This window comes from Acanthaster planci, linkage group LG15 (assembly GCF_054643075.1).
Source record: "Acanthaster planci isolate LZ-2023a linkage group LG15, COTS_SCS, whole genome shotgun sequence".
In the NCBI taxonomy this organism is placed as follows: Eukaryota; Metazoa; Echinodermata; class Asteroidea; order Valvatida; family Acanthasteridae; genus Acanthaster; species Acanthaster planci.
In genome coordinates, this window is record NC_141791.1 from 4199802 (window position 1) to 4223797 (window position 23996).

The following is a 23996-nucleotide window of genomic DNA, read 5'->3' on the forward strand; positions in this document are numbered from 1 at the left end:
TGTGTTTTATGTTGAGTGCTCTGCAAAGGCCTCAGGAACTACCCAAAGATTTGCCTGTTTTCTCTCCCAAATACGACAGGAAACATATTTTCCATCCAGTTGTTACAGAACATGTTGCAAAATTTCAGATAGATACATGTACATGTACTTGTAACACGTCCAGAGGATGGCATGTTTTCATGTGCATACATGTACATGTACGTATCTCCGTTTTGCAAAGTGGCAGACAAAATTCATGTATGAGGAACATGAAATGTGCACACGTCCTATAGTGTGTCTACATTTGTCTATGCACCAGTTAACATGTAATGCACATGTATTGTAAAGGCATGAATTACTTTCATAAAATACCTTTACATGTACATGTAGTTTCCAAGAAAAACTGGCAAACTTAAACTTTAAGGGTCAAATCACTCCCAAAATACATGTACAAGAATGGATACAATGTGTTTGCATTTCCATACACGTACATGATCACTAATTTCATAACATGTACATGGATGCAAACTAGGAAACTTCAAGTGAGTAAAAATGAATCATAGCCAATCAACACAGTGTTAAATCATAATACCAAAGTCGTCCTTCCAAGCTCTGGCAATCCCATAGTCGCCGTCCACCTCTCCTATCAGCTTGCTATCACCAGTGGTGATTCCCAATATGACACTGTTGTTATTGTTTAACTTGTCCCTACCGGTGGCCAGGGGGGTCGCACTGAACCCATAGGCACTCATATCAAAGTTTTTACGTGTGCATTAATGATACAATAATTCTTGAACAAAAGGCAAAACCGTCCAAGTTCTTGCCATGCGAGAGAGTCTTGCATCACAGCGAGGCAGTTGGCTTTATACAAAGCTGCACCCATCAAACTGACGCAGTGCTATTCTTTCCAAGGTGTGTACCACTAAATGCCAGCCAGAGTGTGGACTCGCTGATAGGAGGCCCATCCCTGCACGAGTTTGACAGGATATTCTCAGGTGCAGCTGCACTATGTCCCCTGAACTGGTACATACACGTGTATCATGCTCATCATGTTTGTCAAAGCCTAAAGTTTCTGGCCCTGCATTGATTCGAGGGTATTGTCTGACTGGCAGTTCCGGAGCAAACCCATTCCACCCGTGCCAAAGGAAATGACTGTTAGATATTTATAATAATAAATCCAGGTTCAGACTCAGTTCATGACCATGTTGGCCTCTAATCTGTGGAAAGAATCCATGACGCATTTTTGGTATCTGCTGCCATGGCACCCACAAATGACTCTTCAACTTTCCAGCAGGCTGGCAAATGAGTTGCTTACAAAGTCATCATCATGAAGTCCAGGCTGGCATGGAAATGTCTGCACAAATTGTGATTTGGCTCCAACAAAGGGACTTTGAAGATGAGGGTTCTTGATGAATGAAGTTAAATGTACAGCAAGCAGCACAAGTAATGGACACGTACATGTACATACCAGAACATGTAAACTGACTCTTAAAGGTGAGACACTTGTTTTCAATATCCCTTAATTACTAAAAACATCAACCAAGCTCTGGAAAGTGTATCTCCTCAACAGGTAAGTTCTCTGGAAGTCCCAATCATCAGAAGAACTTTCACATGCAGGAACTATCAGAAGAAGGGATAGAGCATCATCAAGTTCTGCTGGAGCCACTACCACAGTTCCACAGAATCTTACTGACTGGTTGCACAAGTCAGCCAGCGAATTACACATGCAGTGATGACTTCAGTGTGATTAAAGCAAAAAGTGATTGGAGTCATCGTGCACTGCTCACACAAAAGTTGGTTCACACGTGCAACGAGTGCAACTCATCAAGCTCAATAAAATAAGGAAAGACTACACCAGTCCAAATTGATTTGAACACACCAGAAGTGTTCCATGTCCTTCAGATACCGGTAGGATGGCCCAAACGGGAAGTGATGCATAAACAACGTTCTAAGACTTTAAATGCCAGATTGCAGGTGGACAGTAGTGAGAGTGAAACCTCACTTCCGGAGAGCACACAGTTTGGCCCAGTCAACTTTCCATTCTTTGGGCATTCCACAGAAAAATCGTACCCACCTGAGAGTATAAATATGGGGAGGTGACTGGTGCAATATACATGTATGTGTGTTTAGTTTGCCACATTTTGGTCTGTTTCATCATCGGTGACAAAGCAGGAAGTAATATTTTATCAACTACCGCCAGCGCTACAGAACCGTGGTGTAATGGGAAATGAAGATATCACTTCAGACAAGGTGATCTCTCCATGCAACATAAAAATGGACTTACCCACTTTGAGATGACAAAAGTACAAATACAACATATAATGTAAATCATTAGAGACCAAATTAAAGTCATGAGTTGTGTTCCTGCTTCATGTATGCAAGTACTGTACATATGTATGTACATGTACATGGGTATTAAAAATTGAAAACAAAGTGATTTTCATGTACTGTAAGTGAATGAGGATGAGCATCTGTAACAATTTCAGTTACACATGTATAATTGAAAGGGGACATGTACATGTGTACTACGGTAACAGGGAGAAGGCTGAGAGGGTACAGATGCTAGATTTAGTTTTAGTTCTTTGGAATGCATATAATGTACATGTCCTGTTAACAACAAAACTGGACAAAAATGTACACAAATTCTGGAACCTTTCTGAGTGTTTCCAACTATTACTCACATGCAGCCGGGTGCTTTTAAAAATGCAGTGCACACATATGGGTAATTTTCAAGATTTTCAGTTTTCAAAATTCTTCAAAAATTCATCATTTCATTTAATGGACATTTACACCCACACAAATGACTGATTGGTGGCTACTCTAAGCAGACAGGTACATGTAAACCTTCAATGACTCCTGAATATTTCAGCCAGGCCTGCCGCCCTGTAAAGACAGCCCAGAATTTTGAGGTGTTGCATAATTTCCTTTGTCCCCAGTGAATGCAAGTGGCATCTTTTCAAACGCGGCTGGATTAGCATGCAGCGGCGCTGTGTGGCTCATCACTGGGGCCCTGGAGCACTTTTGTTCGCAGTGCTAATCCACGGGTGCGCTATGCCAAAAACAGTGGTATACTGTTTAAAAACTGTGAGGGATTACCAGTACCTTCGAAAAATGCCAGCCCAAAAATAATGGCAATTCCAAGCAGCAGGTCTTTTGTTCCGAGTACGGTCTTTTGTTACACGGACCAGCTCTTTTGTCCCATTTCGGGCACCCCAGCTCTGCGTATAAAACCCATGGTGCTCAAAACGGGGTTCCTCAGCAGCAACAGGTTAAAAGAAAGGTTATCCGTGATTCCAGTGAACTCGACTAAAGTGAACGCGAGGGATTTCCCAGGTTCTCTATTAGACCCACAACCTCCAGTGTACTGCAGACTGCGTGTCCATGGGGTCTGAATGAACTTCCCAATGAAACCAATGCACAGTGAAGTGGGCATCAGGGTTTTTCCGAATTACCAGTATACGTACACATTCAGTGATTCCTACACCAAGCGCTTCAAATTTAACAGCACATACATGTAACTGCACTTTACTCATTACACAATGCAGGCCAAGAATGAAGAAGCACATTAGGCTGCATACAGTACATGTAAAGTTACCGGTATGTATCATCCTTCTGCATACAGTACAGTCTGGGAATAAGCCCTTTGCCAATTAAATTTTAACAAAATCTGGAGCACTGAGTTCTTTAAATTCACGTGAACATACCAGTATATGTATTAGTACAAGTTCATGTTACAATTCGAATTCTCCATACCGGTACTAAAGACACTGTTGTTACATGTACATACCTCATGACTCGGGGCAAGCTTTCGCTTAGTTACGGTACATGATACCGGTACCGTATGTACATCATGTACATGTACCTGTACATAAGAGATGCCTTGCACCGATACACTGTTTTCAATGGATAAGGAGGGAACAAAGGAACCAGTCCATTCCAGCAATGGTGGTCCCTAGGCAAAAGCTTGTCCCAAATCATGAGGTATAGCAAAAGTGTGTTTAGTCTAGGGAATTCAAATATATTTATGTACAATCAGATACTGGTATAACTCAGTGCACCAGATTTTATTCAAATTTAACTCACGAAAGGCTTATTGGGCACAAACTTGTCCCAGGTACATTGCAAACCTATGTACCGGTCCATGTACTTTATGTATAATGTACTTGCACGTCTACATGTACATTCTCCAGTGTCCAATTCTATATCTTTGTAACAGGAGAAACATCAAGTGATTAAAATCTAGGTTTCCTACATGTTGAGTACAGGTACAATACCACAAATCTGGACATAAAGTAAAACTTCCAGTGTGAAGGCATATACATGTACATGTATATGTACCAGTACATATACATGTACATGTACAATGTATATGTACCGGTACATATACATGTACATGTACAATGTATATGTACCGGTACATATACATGTACATGTACAATGTATATGTACCGGTACATACACATGTACAATGTACATGTGTATGTACCGGTACATGTACATTGTACATGTACATGTATTCAACAAATGAGACTATATGACTAGTAATCTGCAGTGAATATCTCTAACTACTGAAGTTTATCCATTTTATGTGGAGATGCATTCAACTCTCATGGTACATGTGATTCAAAGAAATTATGAGAACATTACAAGGATGTTATAATAATAATAGATAATAATAGATGGCAAGGTCAATGATTGTGGATTTCCTTCTGAAGACATCTGTTAATTTGCACAAATATATACAAGTACATGTACATGTATACGTTTATTAAACCAGTATACATGTACATGTATATCTTCCATAAATTTTGGAATGTCATCACTGGAAAAGTTTCAGCATTCCCACAAAGTGAAGCATACATGTAGGTGAAGGTTATAAATGCTAAAATTACCTTTTTGATCCGTAAGGGGTCAGTGGAACGTGAACAGATTTGCAGGGCTTACATTACATAAAATAAGTAACAGGACCACTCAGCCAAGGTCAATGATTGACCAACAGTACATTTGTACCTTCAGTGCTTTTTATGGCCAAACAACATGTTTACCACTTCGTGCCAGTGGCAGTTATCAATGTTGATGATGCTGGGGCAGGATAATTATCATTTTTTCAAAATTCTTTCAAAATTCCTATCTTCATTTACATGTACTGGACATTTACACCCACATTAAGGACTGTCTGGTGGCTCCTACTCTAATCTGCCAGACAACATCTATTGCAATGGAGTATTTGAAAAATAGCCCACATTTTGCGGCGTTACGTAATTTTCTTTTGTTCACGAAACTGGCACAGTGCGCTGCTGACCCCTTTTCAATTTAGATTAGCGTGCAGCGGTACTGTGTGGCTCATCACTGCGGTGGTGGAGCGCTTTTGTCCCCGGTGGTAAACCGCTCATGCTAAATCTCCAAAACAGTGGTTTCAAAACAAGACTGGATTATCTCCACTATTGAGAGTGAAAAAATGTTGGTAAAGCCCAGCAGCCTGGTCTTTTGTTACGAGTACAGTCTTTTGTTACAAGGCCCGTTCCCTTTGTTCGATTTCGGAGACCCCGGCTACGCACAAGAAACCCCGGCGGCAAGTGGATAATGACGATTAGCGTGGAAGACACTAGCTACCTGGCACACGTACTGGTAGTTGCCTCCACACTAACGGTCATCATCAGTAATTACCATATCATTGTCCAAGGGCATCATCTGAAATCTCAATACAAAATTCAACTGTTCATTTTTCTTGTAACTGTGGATTTCAATTTACCAATTATAGCAACAGATGTGAATTTTTGTACATGTACATGTATGTATGTATATCTGATTTCAACGTTTCGTGCAGACTCGGCTTCAAACAGCATGCATGCAATTTTTTTTATGTTATGGTACTTGATCATGTGAAAATGCATGTGCATTTATAGTTTTTAACTGATATTTGATCACTGGAATGGGCCTACCAGTACACGTACATGTATGCTTACATGTAGGAAAGATTATTTGTGCTACGGGTATTTTGATCAGAAGATGAGAAATGTTAACATCAAATGAAAGTGACTTTCATAAGGGCTTTTCATTTTCACACCATTTGAAGTTTTAATTGAAAATTTGACCTAGCCGTAATCAACAGACAAAGAGGGTCAACCAGAAATGAAAATAATTGCATCCTTGTTGTGGCTGCTTCGGTTTTCAACCTGACATTGCCTGAAGGGAAAAGCAACAAATTTTCGCAAGGGAAAGGCCCCTTATCTCATGCCAGCAAGAGTAGCCTTTGGCTGAAATGTCCATCCTGACCTCTATTTCTGTCATAGTGTTTGATCACCATCTCCGCCTGGTTTGATTCCCACATTGACTCTGTAGCCCTGGTAACCAACGAAATGGGATCCCTCATCACCTGAAGATTTTTATTCCTCCCATAACCTATACCCCCCTTGGCTCTTTTGGCCAGGATGCATCCTCCCTCCAAAATCCTCCAACTAATCTGCCTCCAGGGAAAAATCGGATACACTCTAATCCTCTAACATCCTGTTGTTTCTTGAATACCGTATGCTCCTTGGAGGGGGTAACCACTGCCTCAATCCTTTAAAATTCAGGTATCTTGGAGCAGTTGTGTGATTTTCATGTATAATTGAGACGTGAATTTATGCACGGCTGAGCACGACAAAATGTCTTACCAATGACCTCAACAATGCATCTCTCACAATCTGTCACTTTTTGGTCATTCATTCTCAATCTTCCAAAATCCTCCAGTACTGCCAAGAAGACTTGGGATGGTTAGGGACTGCCGGTGTTTCCCAGGGGAGATCTCCTATTAATTACATATACCGGTATGTACCGGTACGGTATGTACCCCAGAGAGGAGAAAAATACTGGAGGTGAACACCATCTAGGCTTGTCTGCATTGATGATGAATCATGGCTAAAAATGGGTGAGAGATTCAACAAAGTTCAGTAATCCAATTTCAAATTCTCCAATTTCTTCAAACTTGGGTGGAAATTCACAAACTGAAGGGAAAGTCCCACAGAATAATGAGCTGCGGAAGGACATTGTAAAGTATTAAGAGCTTTCAAAAGACCTGATGACCTGATTGCAAGAACCCAATCAGATCATCACAAACACTGAGCAGACAGGGGGAGCCATTCTCTTAGCCATCTCTGGGATAGGGAAAAATTCCCGGCTGAGAGATGGACCGAGGACTAATCTAATTACACGTACAACTAATTTTTGATTGAATTCCATACTATACATGTACATGTAAAATGCAAGTCAGAAATTCAGGGGTTTCCTCTACTTAGAAACATGGAATCAAAGTGAGGTACACACTTTATCCTCTTGTACATGTACATGTACTGTATGTACAAAATCTGCATGGCTAATCACAATGCATTCTAATTTTACTGGCCTTATAGAAAAGCAAGGTCATCGTAACTGCAACAAATGTACATGTACATGTACGGTACCATCAGCCATACTGGGAGGGTACCATATGCATGTTAGATGTACATGCCATAACCATAAATCCATAGCAGTTTACCATAACCACAAGGCCATTTCTTGTGGTTACCGTTCTATTTTTTTTATTGTCCCTTTTGTCCCATTGTTCCCATGAGTGGAAACCACATGTATTAACATGTTGATTGGGGGCTGCCATGTCAGACATTTGACACATCAAATACCATCCATACTTCTCCCACACAAAATTCAGGAAGACCAGGCTGGCATTGTAGCCCCTTATTGCCTGCACTATCATTGATCCTCCACAGACAGGTACTGTATTCACACTGCCTGCAACTGGACAATTTCTATTGGTACATGTACAGTACATGTATATACTGGCTGATAGTGAGTCATACAATACTGAACCGGTATTGCTTGTTGCCCCTTGTTTATTGCCCTTCAGATAATCGCAGTCAAAAACCAGATTCCCTGAAACTGGGCCCAGGAAGTGGCAGCTAAACACGCCCAGATGGCTTAGTCAAAGGAAAATACTGATCGCGTCTAGTGACAAGTTGACTGCATGCACTCCTGCGGCACATTTTGCATACCTGGGAAATACACAGAAAGTTTCTGATGAGCTCAGAGAGAAGGTGCATGAATTGAACTTGACCATCCCCCCTATTCTCATGAAAGGAGTGAAACATGCAATTGCCATGGCTCCATGCATGACTAGGACATTTTGGAAGATCTGATTAAAGCCGTTTTTCAGTCAGTGTGGAAATTCACAACTGCACCCAGAGCAGTGAAAGAGAATTTGGAGGCTTTACGAGTAACTTGTACATTGTACATGTACCTCAAAGAACACATGCTAACAATGCACTTCTTGAACAATTTGGCAAAGCTACATGTACATGTGTATATATATACGGTACTGGTACCTGCACACTTTTGTGCTGATTTCCACAGGAAAATACACCTGTTACCTTGAGTGGTCTGCAGGAAGCTCACACAATCTGTTTGGTAATTGTTCCTGGCCAGCTCCAGAGGGGTCAACCGTTTGATGTCCCGGTTTTCTAGATCGGCACCGTACTGGACCAAAAGGCTGGCTATCTTCACTTTCCCATCTTTGGCTGCTACATGCAAGGGTGTCTACCAAAAACAGAACAGGTGGCACATGTATGAGAAGGAGTATAAAAACGTACTGGTAACATACATCAACATTCCAGTAAATTTAATGATGCAGTTACAGCTACATGTAGCTTTCCCAGTGCTGTGGTCATCAAGGATGCAGGTTGCTGTAGATATTGATCTCCAAATCTCCTGAGGCAGCTACATGTGCTGGTACAAAGGAAAAACAGCATTTTTAAGAACCAAAACACAATCATGCACAGTATATACCGGAACTCATATTAAAATAAGTGAAGTCCCCCATTTCGTATGGGACCCTGAAAGTCTTAATCACTTTCATGTCCATACTTGTTTTCTGCACACAGTGCAATGTGTATCCATCTAGTATACAGAGATATAAAAAGAATGACATTCATAATGTACACATACATGTATACATGTACATTTAAACTCTTCATTTTGGTATACACAGTACAGGTACATGTACATGTACCGGTATACTGCATGCTTGGCATATTCTACTATATTTACAAGATATTCTGCAGGTGAAAATTGTATTGGTACATGTGTATTTCAAAGGTGACTTGTACATCAAGTTGATTTTGAAATGGATAGCTCAATTTTCCAACAACATGATAAAAAGTGTATTCTTGAGATCGATTATTCCCAGAGGCCTAATTTGTAAAGTGACACAAGTGTCCTTCCTCCATGGTTCAACAAGCCAAACAGTGAGGCTCCATAGAAGTATTTGTAACAATGTACCTGTATGGCCACAAATCTCTCTTATCCACATCCCCTGCTGTGATAAGCTTGATTAGCATACCAGTGGCAACATGAACCTAATTGTATGATCATGTGCTTTTCCCACATACACAAAGGGCAAGGCCACCGACTTCCCTTTGAAAAGATGTGAAACTCCGTCCAAATACCTAGGCGCTGCTAAGTCAGAGGAACTTTTGTTACATGTATTAGAATATAACCTCAAAGCTAAGGTACATACATGTACATGTATGAACCTCAACAAATTTATGCACACTCGATGTACATTGTACATGTGTAGTATACAGGAGTGTGAGTGCCCAGTTACATGTAAATGTATGTATAACATGTAAATCAAAGTCAAAAACTGTGCTAGCAAAAAGCTGAAAAGTAAAAAGTTCCAAACTTGGACAGACCAGGTGAACAAAAAAGCTGCGATTCGGGGACAACATCCAAAACAACAAAAAAGCTGAAATCAGTTAAAAAGCTGAATTCTCAAATCCTTGTGTACATGTGATGTTGTGCAACTGGGTGCTAAAGTGTGGAAGCTTTCTGCAAACCAAGCTCAACTTTTCAAGGGAAGTTCAAAATTTGGACATGCAGGCAAAAATTACCACAAGGGTTGCGCAAACAGGAAAAATAAGGCTACAATAATTGTGTCCGGTGATAAAAAAAAATCTTGCCATGAGGCTGGCTATGTTTGATGATTCAGGTCACAGACAATAGTGTACCGGTAAGTCTTACTTTTGTAATGAATGAAGAGGTCTGGAAAATCAATAAACTTGTCAAAAAATGAACTTGAATATCTGTGAAAAGATATCAAACTGACTAAACGAGATACATGTACAGTGTATATACTGTACAGGCAGTGCCTTCGATTCGGTAACTTTCATATTCGAATCAAAATGACCTCAAATCTGAAAGCCACAATTAACAACCGTACACCTGGCATGCATGTGATATTGTGCAGCTGAAGCCTGGGGTACTCAAGTGTGGAAACTTTGGAAAGTTTGCAGGACATTCCATGGAAAATTACTTTGACACAGGAAATTTACTTGTGCCTTATATTAAAGTAAGGAGTTCTCCACTTTGTGGAAAATTCGCAAAAATTGCAGATTCTGGGGTAGAAAGCGGAAAATGCAATCCTTGGTAAAAATAAATAAATCAAATATTTTTGATTGTTTCTGCACAATTAATCAAATAAATATGAACCCAAATTAGGAACGATAACTCATTTTCACTGTTTAACTCACTTTGAAAGTAACATTTGGTTGCGTTTCCCTTCCTGTTTTTCCTTTGCAATATTGCAGAAATTGGTATTAATTTCCTCTGGCTCCACATCGCGGAGAGTACACTCGTCCCAGAATTAGTTCAGAAAAAGTTGGAAACATTGCAGAGTATTTCAATACTGGTTTCTTTTGTTTTCCTGTTTCTTCTCTTTTTTGGGGGGGAGAATATGGTTGGGCAAATAGTTTCCATGCATAGCTTAAAACTAGGTCTCCTATTTCATGCTTACTGAGGTATGGAACAGAATTTGAATTTCTGAAGCGGAATTGGGATTTGGTGAAACAGAAAATACCCATTTTTGAAATGGAAAATCATTGGCTCAAGTGTAAAAACAATTAATAAAGAATACCTGAGCATGAAGGCTATGGTCAAAAGTAATGGTAATTCTGAAGCCAAACTTAAACTGAGCAACTTACATAGTAATTGTACCTCTCAGCAGCAGCAATGTTAGGATCTGCTCCAGCCTCAAGAAGCAACCTGACACACTCTATGCTCTCCTCTCTCTCTGACACCTCGGCAGCACAGACGGCATGCAAGGCCGTCCGTCCAAACGAGTCCCTCTCATTAATGTAACGCCGCTGTTCCCACTTCAGCAGGTCCTCCAGCAAGGCAAAGTTTGAATAGATGGCCGCCTGGTGAAGCAGCTTGCCCTGGAAGTCCCGGTGCTCTGTGAGACTGAGATCCACATCCCCCGAGTTCCCTGGGGCTGCTGCCGTGGTGCTGCCCCTATCGCTGCCCGGCAACAAGTTCTTGGCCACACCCACCATGGTGGTCAGCCCATTGTTGGCATTGATATCAAGAGGTTCAGAGGAAGACTTGTCTGAGAAGAAAAAGAGGTGTGACAGACCCTCTAAGATGATTTGCACTGTACTTTGGTGAGGTTCCATTCCTGCTGACAGCATACATGTACATATACCAGTAAGTACAATGTACCCAAATGTACCCAGCAGCACATCACAGTGAATGTCAGTGTGCAGTACTTCAGTCAAAACAACTGATCAAATGCAATGTCAATAACCACCTACGTACATGTACATACATGTACAAGTGGAGGTGGGGGGGTGCGTACATGTAATAAGCACACAGTTACTGATAGCTCTCACCATGTGCACTTAGCAACGCACGTGCAGTGCAAGGTCTAAGCAGTAAACTGGACATCATTCAATGCAGAAAGTGGTTTTCAGTCCGAAGCATACAGTACATTGCACACAACACAAATATCCGTGTACGTGTACAAAAAGAACATTGGTACTGAATAAGATATCTGATCGTGGATAGTCAACATCCTGCCATACCACAGGGGAAATGTAGAAATGATTTGCTCATCACGAGAGAAATTCAGGAAGGTACATGTATGAAGCTCGGACTACGCATGTGCTGTATAGCATATAAGAAACAGTATTCATCTTTTATATGCCCACAAGGGGCTCACTGCATCATACCGGTACTTTGGTCGTAAACAATTTGACCATTCTTTTCCTCATTTTGCAATTTTAACCTTTGATGTGCAGGTACTTCCCTGATCCCCACTGACTGTATGCTGGTCTCGCACTCCTTCCTCAACTAATTCATCCTGCTTTATTTAATCACAAACAGCTATTTCCCCATCATTAATCATCTCTGGTACTACACATACATGTAATTCAACAACTGAAACTTGCCATTTATTCTGAATCAACCACAAAACTGATTTGCAACTCGACACTTGACAAATGATTTCACAGCGATGGCTATTAAGCAGATGATGTAGTTTCAGTTTATTAACCAAGGTGTGTCAAGCATCTCTAATATACCCTACACAAATTGCAAAATTCTGAAGTTACATGTACATGCATCTCATAAAAGGTGCTAAAAGCAGCTACAAGTAAAGTACATGTACATGTATGGTACTTTTTTTTTGCTCAATTTCTTAGCTTGCTTGAAATCAAGTTTATTCTAGCTTGTGGCCAAACAATTTTGGGGTAATTTGGTTAATTTTGTGAAACTACAGTATTTCTTTCCTTTTCTGTAGATCTATTTTTGGTTACTGTGATACTGAAATAAGTTTCACTACCGATGTCTTTTCTCCTCTGTTCAACTGTCATATGCCCAATCATTATGAAACTTGGCATGCAAGTACAGACACTCATTATCAGTCAAATGTGAAGTTCCAATTCATATGACAGAGGGTTCTGATGTAATGGTTATTTGAAGTTCCGGAACTCATGCCAGTTGACCTACATGTACACATACCGAACCGTACAGTACATGTACGTGCGGTGAGCTTGTCAATGGAGGACGGGTGTTACGCTGGCCCATCTTGGAAAAAAGCGCACTGTGTGAGAGAGCAATGTCCGATTCTCACAAAATGGGCATCAAGCTGAGTGCCGCAAGATGTTACTGCAAAAACTCCTGAAGGCTCAGTGCATGCACCTCAGTGTAATGTAAGGAAGCTGCCAGCTGAAGCAGCTCCATCCATTTCCTACAGACTCATCCACACTATTTTCATTTACAGCCAAATACATACCAAGCTACATGTAAGCAATGATCTCACCATGAAACGAAGACTGGTCCTCTGCCACTGCTAAATACAATCGGAGCATTTGCCACATCGGTTCCAACTCCATCATTAATCCACACTCAAATTGTTCTACTCTCCAAAGACAGCATTTCAGGCAGTTTTTACAGAATGTTGGAGGCGCACAGATGAGAATCTCATTGAGGGCATGACTGCTCACACAAGTACCAGTGAACGGATACTTTGCTGTACATACAGCAAGTTTAAGGGTACATGTACATCATGTACAGTACCTGTACATGTACATGTATGTACTACGGAGAACTGTACATGCATGCACCGGTACGTGTACAAGTACCAATACAAAGTATCAATTACAATGATACATATATGTCTTTGGCTGGACTGACCAGTTCCAATATGAAAGCACTTTCTCACGGCAGGAGATAAGCATAAAGGGATCCAGAGATCGATGGCGATGTTCACAATTCTTCATCAGCTCACTGTGAGCTTACAATTCCCTTCTCCTCTGAGGCTTATGTACATGTATGCAGCAAGGCACGTTAGATGCAATGTACTCAGCATTCAAGATTATGACATACATGTACATAATGCACCTTGCAGATATGGCTCAGGCATACGAATGCTGCAACCGTTGGATAAACTCTGCATAGACTGCAAATGCTGTACCCAGTATGTACAGGTACGTGTAGGTGCACTGTACACCTGTTTAATTGACCATTAAACCTGCATTTGGCTCCTCAAACTACAGTAGTAGTGTCGATGGTAATGTGTGACATCACATTCAAACAAGACAAGGTCACATTTCTTCGTGGAAATTTCCATGGAAATTTTCACCAACTCAATCACCAAATTACTGCGAAAAGTTGTTAAACAGCTTTTGGCCACAAACTTATAGTTAATTACGTCATGAACAACCGGTATTTAATAAAATTACTGGCGACCGGCATCATCACAGTCACGAGGATTTAATGATGTGGAAAATGGTTGAAACTTACAGGTAGTACAATAAACATCAAGTCTCGTGCATGTGAACACCAACTGATCAAGAGGTAAGCACGTGCAAGTGACTATGTTCAGTTTGGCCTTCATACATGTACCTGTACGTGTACCGGTACATGTACATGTATGTACCGGTACCGGCACATTTCATGCCAAAGAACAATTCGCTTACACTGGCCTTGTCTGAATTTCTTGGCTAAGGCTTGAAAACATGAGACGTGGCTGCAGCCAACATCATAGACTCCTGTGTAAATTCGAGCCGCAGCTAAGCAATTTGAACACAGCTATTTTCAAAGTTACCCAGTAGCATAAAATTTTGGGCTTTTCAACAACTAGTGCTCTGGCTAATGACTTGGCATACTGTACTGACCCAGGTGCTGATTGATTTGAAGGTACAAACCAAGATGCAACAAGTGTATCGGAAAAAACAAACTGTGATCTGGCTGAAGTAGTCTGAAAATTAATATATTTTTTCGCCAATGCTGCTCAACGGGCCTAAATGAAAGAGTGAAGCAATTCACAGAAAAAATTGGTCAAGTTATTACCGAAGTATTTCCTTCCAATGTTGCTTAAAATCGTCCCGACTGAGCATCTACCCAGTAAGTGCCGTGAGTTGCATACCTCATCCAGTTGACGCAGCTCTAACTATAGGTAGTATCCATTTCCACTGTAAGTAAGGTGCGGTCAAAGTAACATGCAGAACACAGCAGGCATGTACTGGTGGCTGCTTGCACCTGTGCGTGTCCCTCCTGCCAAAAAGAACATATTCCTGTGAGGAGGCAGTTAATACTGAACTGACACCCCACGAGATGACTCACCATGTGGGGCAGTCTGCAAGGAAACTTACCAACACATGTTCATGGACATGTACGTGCGTACTGCTTTGGCAACTCAGTCACCAGGATTGCATTTTCTTCATGAAGTAATTTTTTTCTAACAATAAAACAATTTTTACACCCAAGCTTTCATTCTTAACTTCTCAACAGTTAAATTCTCCCAGCAAGGCACACAGGTCGTAAAATCTTCTTACCGTACCAATACTTGTCATTCATACAATCGATCCATACCAAAATCCACTTTACCGACCTTTCATGCCCATGTGCATTAAAGGACAGGAACACCATAATGATACCGGAGTTAGTAATGAATAGAAAAACCGGCTGCACAGGAAGCTTTGATAAAGTCACTGCGCCAGGGTAAACCAACAGCAATACCACATACATGTACGTACGTGTGCATACATGCGTACACTTCAAATGACTGACCAGGGGCGGGGATGCATGTTTGGGGGGAGAATTAAAAGACAAACCTGTAATATACAGTACATGTACCTCAAGTTTTGATTTGGGGTTGTGGTAATGACCAACTTTCTGATGTCATGAGAGATATCTGTCAAGTCCTGCCAGGCTCCCCACGCACTTTTGTCCAATACTTGAACTTTCAATTTACATGTAGTTACATGTAAATATAGGAATGACTAATCTCTGATTGTTCTCATTTGTGCTCAGAGATTAATACCCTAGGGACACCCTTCTTAGTTTTTTTTCTTTCCCTTTTAGTAGGACGGGCGGAAGAGAGATTGGGTTCCACATGAGTTTGTTTTTGCAGACAAAGAACAAAGTACAGGGACCATTAAAAATGCACAGCTCCAGGCACTTTTGAGATCAAAAGTATTATTCATGTAAACAAAAACGATGGAAGCTTTATCAACTTAATCAAAAGTTCCAGGAATTCTGACGCATGTAGTGACTTAAGTACATGTACCTGTGCTTGACTTTTGTGCTTGACTGATAACTTTTTGGTGCATTTTTGTGGGGGCGCGTTGTCCATAGATGACGAATGCCATTATTTAATTTTGTTGTAAGCTACATCTATTACTATCACAAGAGCTAATACACTCTACACATGTACTGTATGTACATTACATAGGCCTACATGCAAATTTTACAATTCAGGCAGTAATCTTTCCATTCCATTTTTCCTAGCTTTTAAGGTTGCAAATTAAGACACAGTGGGAAACTTACTGGTAATTGAATATTTTTATTTATAACATGTACAATGTACATGTATATGGCGGGAACAATCTCTGTAATTTTTGCTGAATAGCTACACTTTGCCTGAAACGCAATGTAAGATATACTTGCAGTTCTGAAATTCAGCAAAAATTACAGAGATTGTTCCCGCCCGAGCCTGGTGACACGGAACAGCAACACATATCAGCAAAAGTTCCGGTACTATGGCAATCAGCATTTGTCAGCAATTGTTCCTGGTGCAGGTACTTTGCCTGCAGTACATTTTAATTAAGCACTTCTAGTAATAAACCCACTTGAGGATTCCTCAAACATGTCAAACTTGTGTGTCCTAGTCACTGTAAATGTACCAGTAGCTCAAAAGCCATAAAAACTTGTAGAGAGGAAGCGATGAGAAGCAAGTGCAGTGGAAAATAAACCCCAGAGGAATATTCCATGTAAAACCCAGGGAATGGGGACAGGGACTGAGAAACCATTTACATGTACAAATAATGGTACATGTGGATCGGGACGGGAATCGAACCTGAGCCAGAGACGAACAGCGAGGAAAAAACCACTACACAAACCAGACTTGCATGTACATGTACATGTAGAGTATCTGACATACATGTACATGCATGTGGATAAAAATGCAGAAATTTAACTTACGGATACATTTGCCGTACATAGTCAAATTCTATCCGCCCCGAGATGAAGTGCACCCCCAAGCGGCAAAAGAAAGACAGATGGTAGTAAGTTTTCCAAGCGAATTCTTATACGCGTTCTGCATGTACCGGGTAGATGTACGCAGAGACCATACGGTACATTAACGAATAAATTTGTTGCGCATAAGAATTCAGCGTGCTCCGTGTCAAACCACGTTGTACCTGTACAAAAATTGTTCATTACTTGCATGTAACGCTGACGCTGATGAAAGATCCACATGCCCTTGGCTTTTTACAAAAATCTCTGCAAACTAAGTTATCCCCTGTCTATTTGTGGGGAAGTTGAAAAGCCTTTCTTTGCAAAAAACAAAAGTAGATTAGCAACCAAGTACATGTATGAGGAAATCACGTTCATTACAGGAAACATGTTAACATGTGACACTGACAGACACATGACAGTATTTTGTTTATACTGTATCTACATGTATATCAAACTGGTCTGGCAGCCAAGATACTTGTAACTGGATAATAAAAGGTTTGAATCGCAACTGTACATGCAGAGTGTGCGTTTCCGAGCATTCAGCGTGAAAGTACTGACTACTACATGTACGTGTAGCTACTTGGTACATGTATGTATACATATACATGTACATGTACATGTATGTCCAGGGCCAGATGGGCAATATTTGAGATCGTATTGATTATCGTATTGAGACGTATCAAATACATGTACATATATTTATTGATCATGTACCGGGTCCCACATCAAGTCTACCGGTACTATTGTTTACATGTACATGTGTACATGTACCGGTATGTCACATTCTGTAATGGAATTTGTGCACATGCTGTACTTGTAATGTGTACAAGTACATGCTCGATTTGATGCATAGGAGTACAACAGGTGACCAGTCAAGTGGGACATGGACATACATAGACATACTTGTACATACCGGCCGGGAACATGCATTTTTGTCAGCACGTATGCCGGGTACTGTAGAATTGGCTCTGCTACTGTCATGCATTCAACTCGGACTTTGACAAAAACAAGGAAATTCCAATCTTTACAAGGCTTTGTACAGTGCTCTTCAATTTTCAGTGGCATAAGCACGAGGTGAAAAACAAGGAAATCAGCTGATCTGAGGAAACGTTGCAGGCCTGTACTGTACACACATGAAACTTTGCCATCTACTGGGTAATAAGTAGCCACAGGCACTCCTATCACGGGCATGTACTGGTACCACATGGATGCAGGCTTAATTGTACAGTATTTGAGTCATCAAACAGAGTCCGAGTCAAAGCCCGAGTCAACTTTATTTTTGTATTGGAAAAATATTTTCAGGTTGCAGGAATGAAACTTCTTTTTTCCTCAATTTTTTTCTCCTGCAGAATTTGCATTCTGCACTAGATCTTCCGATTGCATTTCTCTTAAAATCTGTAAACCCAAAATTGACTACTTTTGGAATGGATGCCATGACCAATCTTCATGCTTTCACATTTGCACAGACTGTACGGATGTCAGATTGTCAGACCCATAACCAGCAGGAACTGCAATTCTTAGAACAGCAATACACATCACTCAAAGCTGTTGCTTTGCAGGGCAGTCTGCATCCGACATGAATAGTCCAAAACCAAATACATTATGGTGTAGTTTGGACGGGTTACATGGGACATGGATGTCACTCATCAACATATCGCCAACAACAAATGCACCGCAGTAGTCGCATGATAAGGCACTTTTTTGTCCAGTGAAAAAAAAATTGCATTAATTCACAAGTCATGAAGATCGAGTCCGAGTCTGCAGCGAAAAGTCGGAGTCATTTGTCACAGTACATGCAACTCAAATCCGAGTCCAAATCACTAAAAATGTGACAGAGTCTGACTCTAGTCCGAGTCACCAGTCATACATGAACAAGTCTGCATGTACATGTATGATATCGGGTTCATGCACCTGGGCAACTGATGCCCTGATTTGATCAATTACATGTGTACAAATGTACACATACATGCTACTGGACAACTGTAACACTTGATAAAAACGATGTGGTCAAGGTTCATTTGAAGTAAGATACCGACCAGTCCTGGTACTTCTGCATGTACAGTATTTATAGGATTTTTCACCGTGAGTCATCGTCACAATATTCCAATATTTACTCAAACACTTCAAAATGCTTTAACAATCCACTTGAAATTTTGGCGCCAATTCTCTCTGTTAGTTTTGCAGGTCTGGGCAGCCTGCATACTCCTGAATGTGTACATGTACATACAGGTACATGTACATATACATGTGTACGTGTTAGGGATTTTATTGCAATCATGTACATGTAGATCTGTGAATACCAGTGCATGTACATGTACATGTATATAACCATCCACTCTGAGTAGAAACGAGAGGGCATTTTTTAAATAACAAGGATGCTCCTTTGGTGGGAATTTAAAATTGTGTAAGCCTGTGCAGGTTCTCGTGAATTTGGCTGAGGGTGTGCTGAGCAAGCGCAACCAGTTTCGTACTACACATGCACAAGGCCCACAGACAAACTACACCCACCGACCTGTCTCTGTTTCACTGGTGAGTGTGCATTTCAACTCAAGGCAGATGATTCAACAAGAATGACTACAATAGACATTAAATCTTCACTCTTGAAATGAACATCCCGTGCAATGCCCTTCCCAGACTTTTGCAAACAATCACAAAGATATGACAAAATCTGGCTAACTTTACTCACTCTTCAGCAAACAAAATCAGTGAAAAGATTTCCCAGACAGACTGAGCTCTTAAGAAATTCAAGCAGAGTTTAAGGACTCCAATAAATTTTGTAGACTTTCCTTCGCATTCCACAAATACATGTACCAGTGTTTCAGAGAGAAGCCAGCTGGTTTCATTTGAAGCTGGCTTACAACTACATGTACATGTAGCTCCACTGGCAATGCACAACTCCTTTTTGTTACTGTACCTGTACATGAATAGGCTGGGTCAAATTTCTTGCAACCTCCAGCCCATTACTTCTATGATTTGGGTTTTTTTTCATCAGAATAAAAACTCAATGCAACTCCAACTGAAACACACCAAAAAAACACAAAATCTCCAACTGCCGAAAACCCTAGGTCAAATCCCACCATTCCCACAAAGCCAACATCCTCCTCCCTGATTCTGTTGATTTCGTCCTACACTGTAATTGGTTGCTTCAATTTCAATCACTGTGGCCTTCCCCCAGGATTTTATTTACCAGCAGGATTGCAATATCTGCCATCCTTTCTGGCAAACGTTAAAATAAACAACTGTCCGCTCCCAACATATCTATTTTTGACAATGATATCCCTTGATACTGACTAGTACCTGAGTCCCTATTTCCAAAACGCACAATGGAGAAGAAGGTATGACAATTTAGCCATCAGCTGGAAAAAATAAGGTTTTGTGGGGTTTTTGGCAACCACAAACTACTAAATGTACCTCACTGAAATTACTTTTCCTGACCTAAGGACAGGTGGCCAGATAGACACTGCTTCCTCTCACACCATGCGGTACTTCATGTCATCCAGCATAGGTTTCTTGAGGCTTCTTCTGGTGCACACATTTTATGAAATCTTGAGCTCATTTCCAGTGAGGCGAGTAATTATGTACATGCATGTTAACAAAAATCTGTACAAAAGTAAATCAACACCTAGAATGCACTCAGGCACATGGTGATCAAAAAAACCATTCTGAATGCCACTTCACCGAGTTAATTCCTAAATAAAGTTTGCGAAAAGTTGCCATGTCCAGCCAAAATTCATTTCCCCCAACACTTGAAGTTTGACCATTAACGGTACATATACAGTACTTTTTTTTTCCTACAAGTGATCAAGCACTCCTGAAATTGTCCACGTTCTGTGACACTGGCACGTGCATGTCATCATTAATTTGCACATGCAGGCACTGCTACACCCACACATGCCTAAAGTACATCTGTCCCATTTCCCAACTACATGTACATGTACACGTATAGTCATGACAATTGGGACCCAATGCACCTGTCACGCCTGTGTATAGAGCTGGGCTAGTCAAAATGTAGCACAGCGCGCGTACCAGTGTGTACCAGAGCATGTGCCAAAACTAAGCCTACATGTACGCTAGGGACATGGGTAGGCCTAATTCCAGAAATTAGGGGTCCACTTTTTTTCGTGTCCCCGTCACATCTGACATATGATTTTGTAAGTTCAGAACACATTTTCTAATTTCCAAGAGTGACAAATTAATGTATATTACATGTACCTGCCAAACAAATAGCAATAGTTTGAAATCAATTCCAGTGATATTTCAATGTCACATAAAAAGGTCAGCTGTAACAGGGGCACAAAAAATATCACTTTTAGGCCCCTAATTTCTGGAATTGCCTGCTTGCGTAAATGAGTGAGGCGGCTGTTTATTTGGGAACTCATTTTCTAAAATTGGATATTCTGATTAAAACTTGTCTTTTCCATATGCTGTAGATCCTCCATTTAATTTCAAATTTCAAGAGTTTTAAAATTTCTAGCGAAGCCAGCAGTTAATTGAAATAAGACACATTTATGGAAATGTGACTTTTAAGCTTTTCAATCAATTCCACACTCATTTGTGTACAAAAAAAATCAGTTTGCTCTGCATTACTCATGAACAAAAAATCTCAAAACATCTCGAAATCCCCGTATCCCTGCATTAAATCAGTATTTCTTTGCTTTGCAGAGTTTAATGGAATCCAAACTGTTTCTAATGACATCCTCTCCAAGATCACTTCAAAAAGAAAAACAGAAAAGTTAGTTGAAAAATTAATGAGCCTGCCTACGAGTACGAACTGGTTTGGAAAACCCAGCATGCCTAGGGGCCCTAGCTAGTAGGTCTAGTTTTGGAGTATTTTTGATGGATGCGAGCTGTAAAACTTTGAAAAGGTCAAGAAATCTGTCGACATTTCTAGCCCATGGGGGTAGGAAAACATAGCCCATGCAACTACTCAGAGGTACGTGTACGTAGTATGGTTTAGTTGGGTGTCCCCTGAGCTGCAGGGCGGACGTCGGACTCCACGCCACGGCTCTGGGGGTACGGGGTACGCGTACTACGTACCCTCTATTTTGGGGCTTGTTTATGACCGAGGCACGTGTAAACGTTGACACCATGCGATATAACGCCGGCAGTAACGAAAATAACTGACGCATTTCTCACATTGAAAGTGCACAATAATCGAACCCTGTTTTACAGTATCATTCTCACCTTCTGTGAACAGGAGGAGCTTTTGATGGGTGGCGATGCCAAGCCAAATTGAACTGACCGTGGCCTAAAATGAAAGCAGACGATGTTTGGTTTAGAAGTCCTTCCGGTCGGCTGGTCCGGCCGCAATGCGCGAAACGCTCTGCATTGTGCACGTGCATGAGGTCTATTACGCGCCCATAGAAAACGATGCAAAATCAGACCGAAATAGCGCCGCCAGTTGACTCTCGGGAAGAGGTTGGCTCCCATTTTTTTTCACTCGAAATTTAAGAAGATGACCAGAAGTTCACTTTTCGTTTTAATTTTATAGGGGTTAGCCACTCATTTTTTTTTATTCGCCTTTCCCTGAAGATACCCCCAAGATAGTAGTAAAACTATGCAGTCAGCTCTGAATGAATTAAGCCGCCCGTCTCTATCCAAAATAGACCCGCAGGTTGGGGATTTTTGTGAAAGAACCAAATTTGGGATTTATTAGAAGTACCTCTGTGATCTCTTCCGGTTATGGCATTTCTTATTGTAAAAACCCTGTCGGATCACAAAATACTGAGCTCGCGCGCATAAATCCAACGATTTGGTGGAATGCGCCCTTAACAGCAGTCCCAGTAGCGCCCTCTTACGCTCTTCACGCTTCCGATTACATTGATTTAAATTGGGTGGAGTCCAGAAATACGGGCGATTCACAATAGCGCGCCGCCAAGAGTTTGCAACATGTTGGCCAATCATAACGCGTGAAATTAAAAATTTATTGCCTGGTCCCCAATCTTTCAATTTCTTTTCAATTTTCTATGGGTTATCCGATTACATTTATAGGTATTCCCACAAAACAAAATTACTCTCCCTCCCCCACGTCTGCTTTCAGCTATTTTTTCAAGTGGCAACCCCCTCAACTTTCTCGTGCACTTGGGGTCATTTTTCAACCAAATTTATTTTAGCCATTCTGCTCTCGGATAAAGGTCCAAAGACCCAGGGAGTTGATCCTGGCAAAGATTTACACAATCCACTTTTTAAAAGATACTGCCGGGGCACTTTTGATGCTAACGAGCTGGCAAGAAATTCTCACTTTAATTAGTAGCCTGCACCCTCGACTTGTGATGCGGCTGCGCCGGGCCTGCGCTCCGGGCGGCTTTTTTTATTATTATCATTATTATTATTATTTATTATACTCAATGTTTGGGGATTCACCATGAGGATACTATTCTCTCCTTCCGGCTCATGGGAATTTCCCGTGTTGAAATGTTGGACTTTACTTCCCTTAAAAATCCTCCAGAGCCACGATTATAACCTTTATTCAAGTAGATTTTCTCCGGCGTTTTGTGAAGAAAATCCCCCCAGGTGAGGGCGACTCAAGCAAAAGGCATTAATTACTTTTTCCCCACACACACTGCCCCATCCAAGATTGTATGTAGAGTTATAAAATACAGTTATGTGAATGAAATTTGTTTTAAAAAATCAACAAATCGTACGAGTTGTAGCCATTCTGGCCACTGACAAAAAGCATTAACATTACGTTTTGGTCGTGTTCAAGATTTTCCCCCTTTTCGTTTAAAAGTTAATTTGAATCAGACTATTGAACTTAAAGCTAAATTTCATAATGGGTAGAAAGTTTTTTACACAGTATAAACAGGATTGAAGCCTAAATATTTTGACAGTGTGCATTTATTGCAACCAGCCAGCTACTCCCATGATGCAAACAGACTTATAAGGCTTACCATGGTTTTAAAAAATAATCACTAAAGCCTGGCTTGTTCTCTCTCTCAGAACTGCTGTTACAGGAAAGTATCAATTTTCCCAGCGGCTTTTGTTTGTCCTCACCATGTTATAACCAGCGGGGAGACGTGGGGAACTTAGGGGTATGGAATTCCATATCTGCCGTCGTGCGTCGCCCGTCGTGCGTCGTCCGTCGTGCGTCGCCCGTCGTGCGTCGCGCGTCGCCCGTGGTTTTTTTCTCATGATTGCGCAGTGGTATTTTTTACTTTGACCCTTGATCATTTCACATGTACATGTCCTTG

At 41.0% G+C, this 23996-nt stretch overlaps 1 protein-coding gene across 10 annotated transcripts in view; it reads right to left on the bottom strand.

Annotated features, from left to right (window-relative positions):
* Positions 1-23996, bottom strand: part of LOC110988442 (leucine-rich repeat serine/threonine-protein kinase 1-like) — a 56527-nt gene that overhangs the window by 28663 nt on the left and 3868 nt on the right. For 2 of the 10 annotated variants that reach the window (XM_087146651.1, XM_087146650.1), the window contains exons 1-2: positions 10989-13075; positions 8382-8547 (exon numbers count right to left, since the gene is read on the bottom strand). In XM_087146651.1, the coding sequence (XP_087002777.1) occupies positions 8382-8547; positions 10989-11474 (652 nt within the window). In that variant the 5' untranslated portion in view covers positions 11475-13075. Of the gene's footprint in view, positions 1-571; positions 1476-8381; positions 8548-10988; positions 13077-13105; positions 14618-14637; positions 14862-21990; positions 22166-23996 lie in introns of those variants that run through there. The other 8 variants (XM_087146656.1, XM_087146653.1, XM_087146655.1 and 5 more) reach the window with 8 other exon arrangements.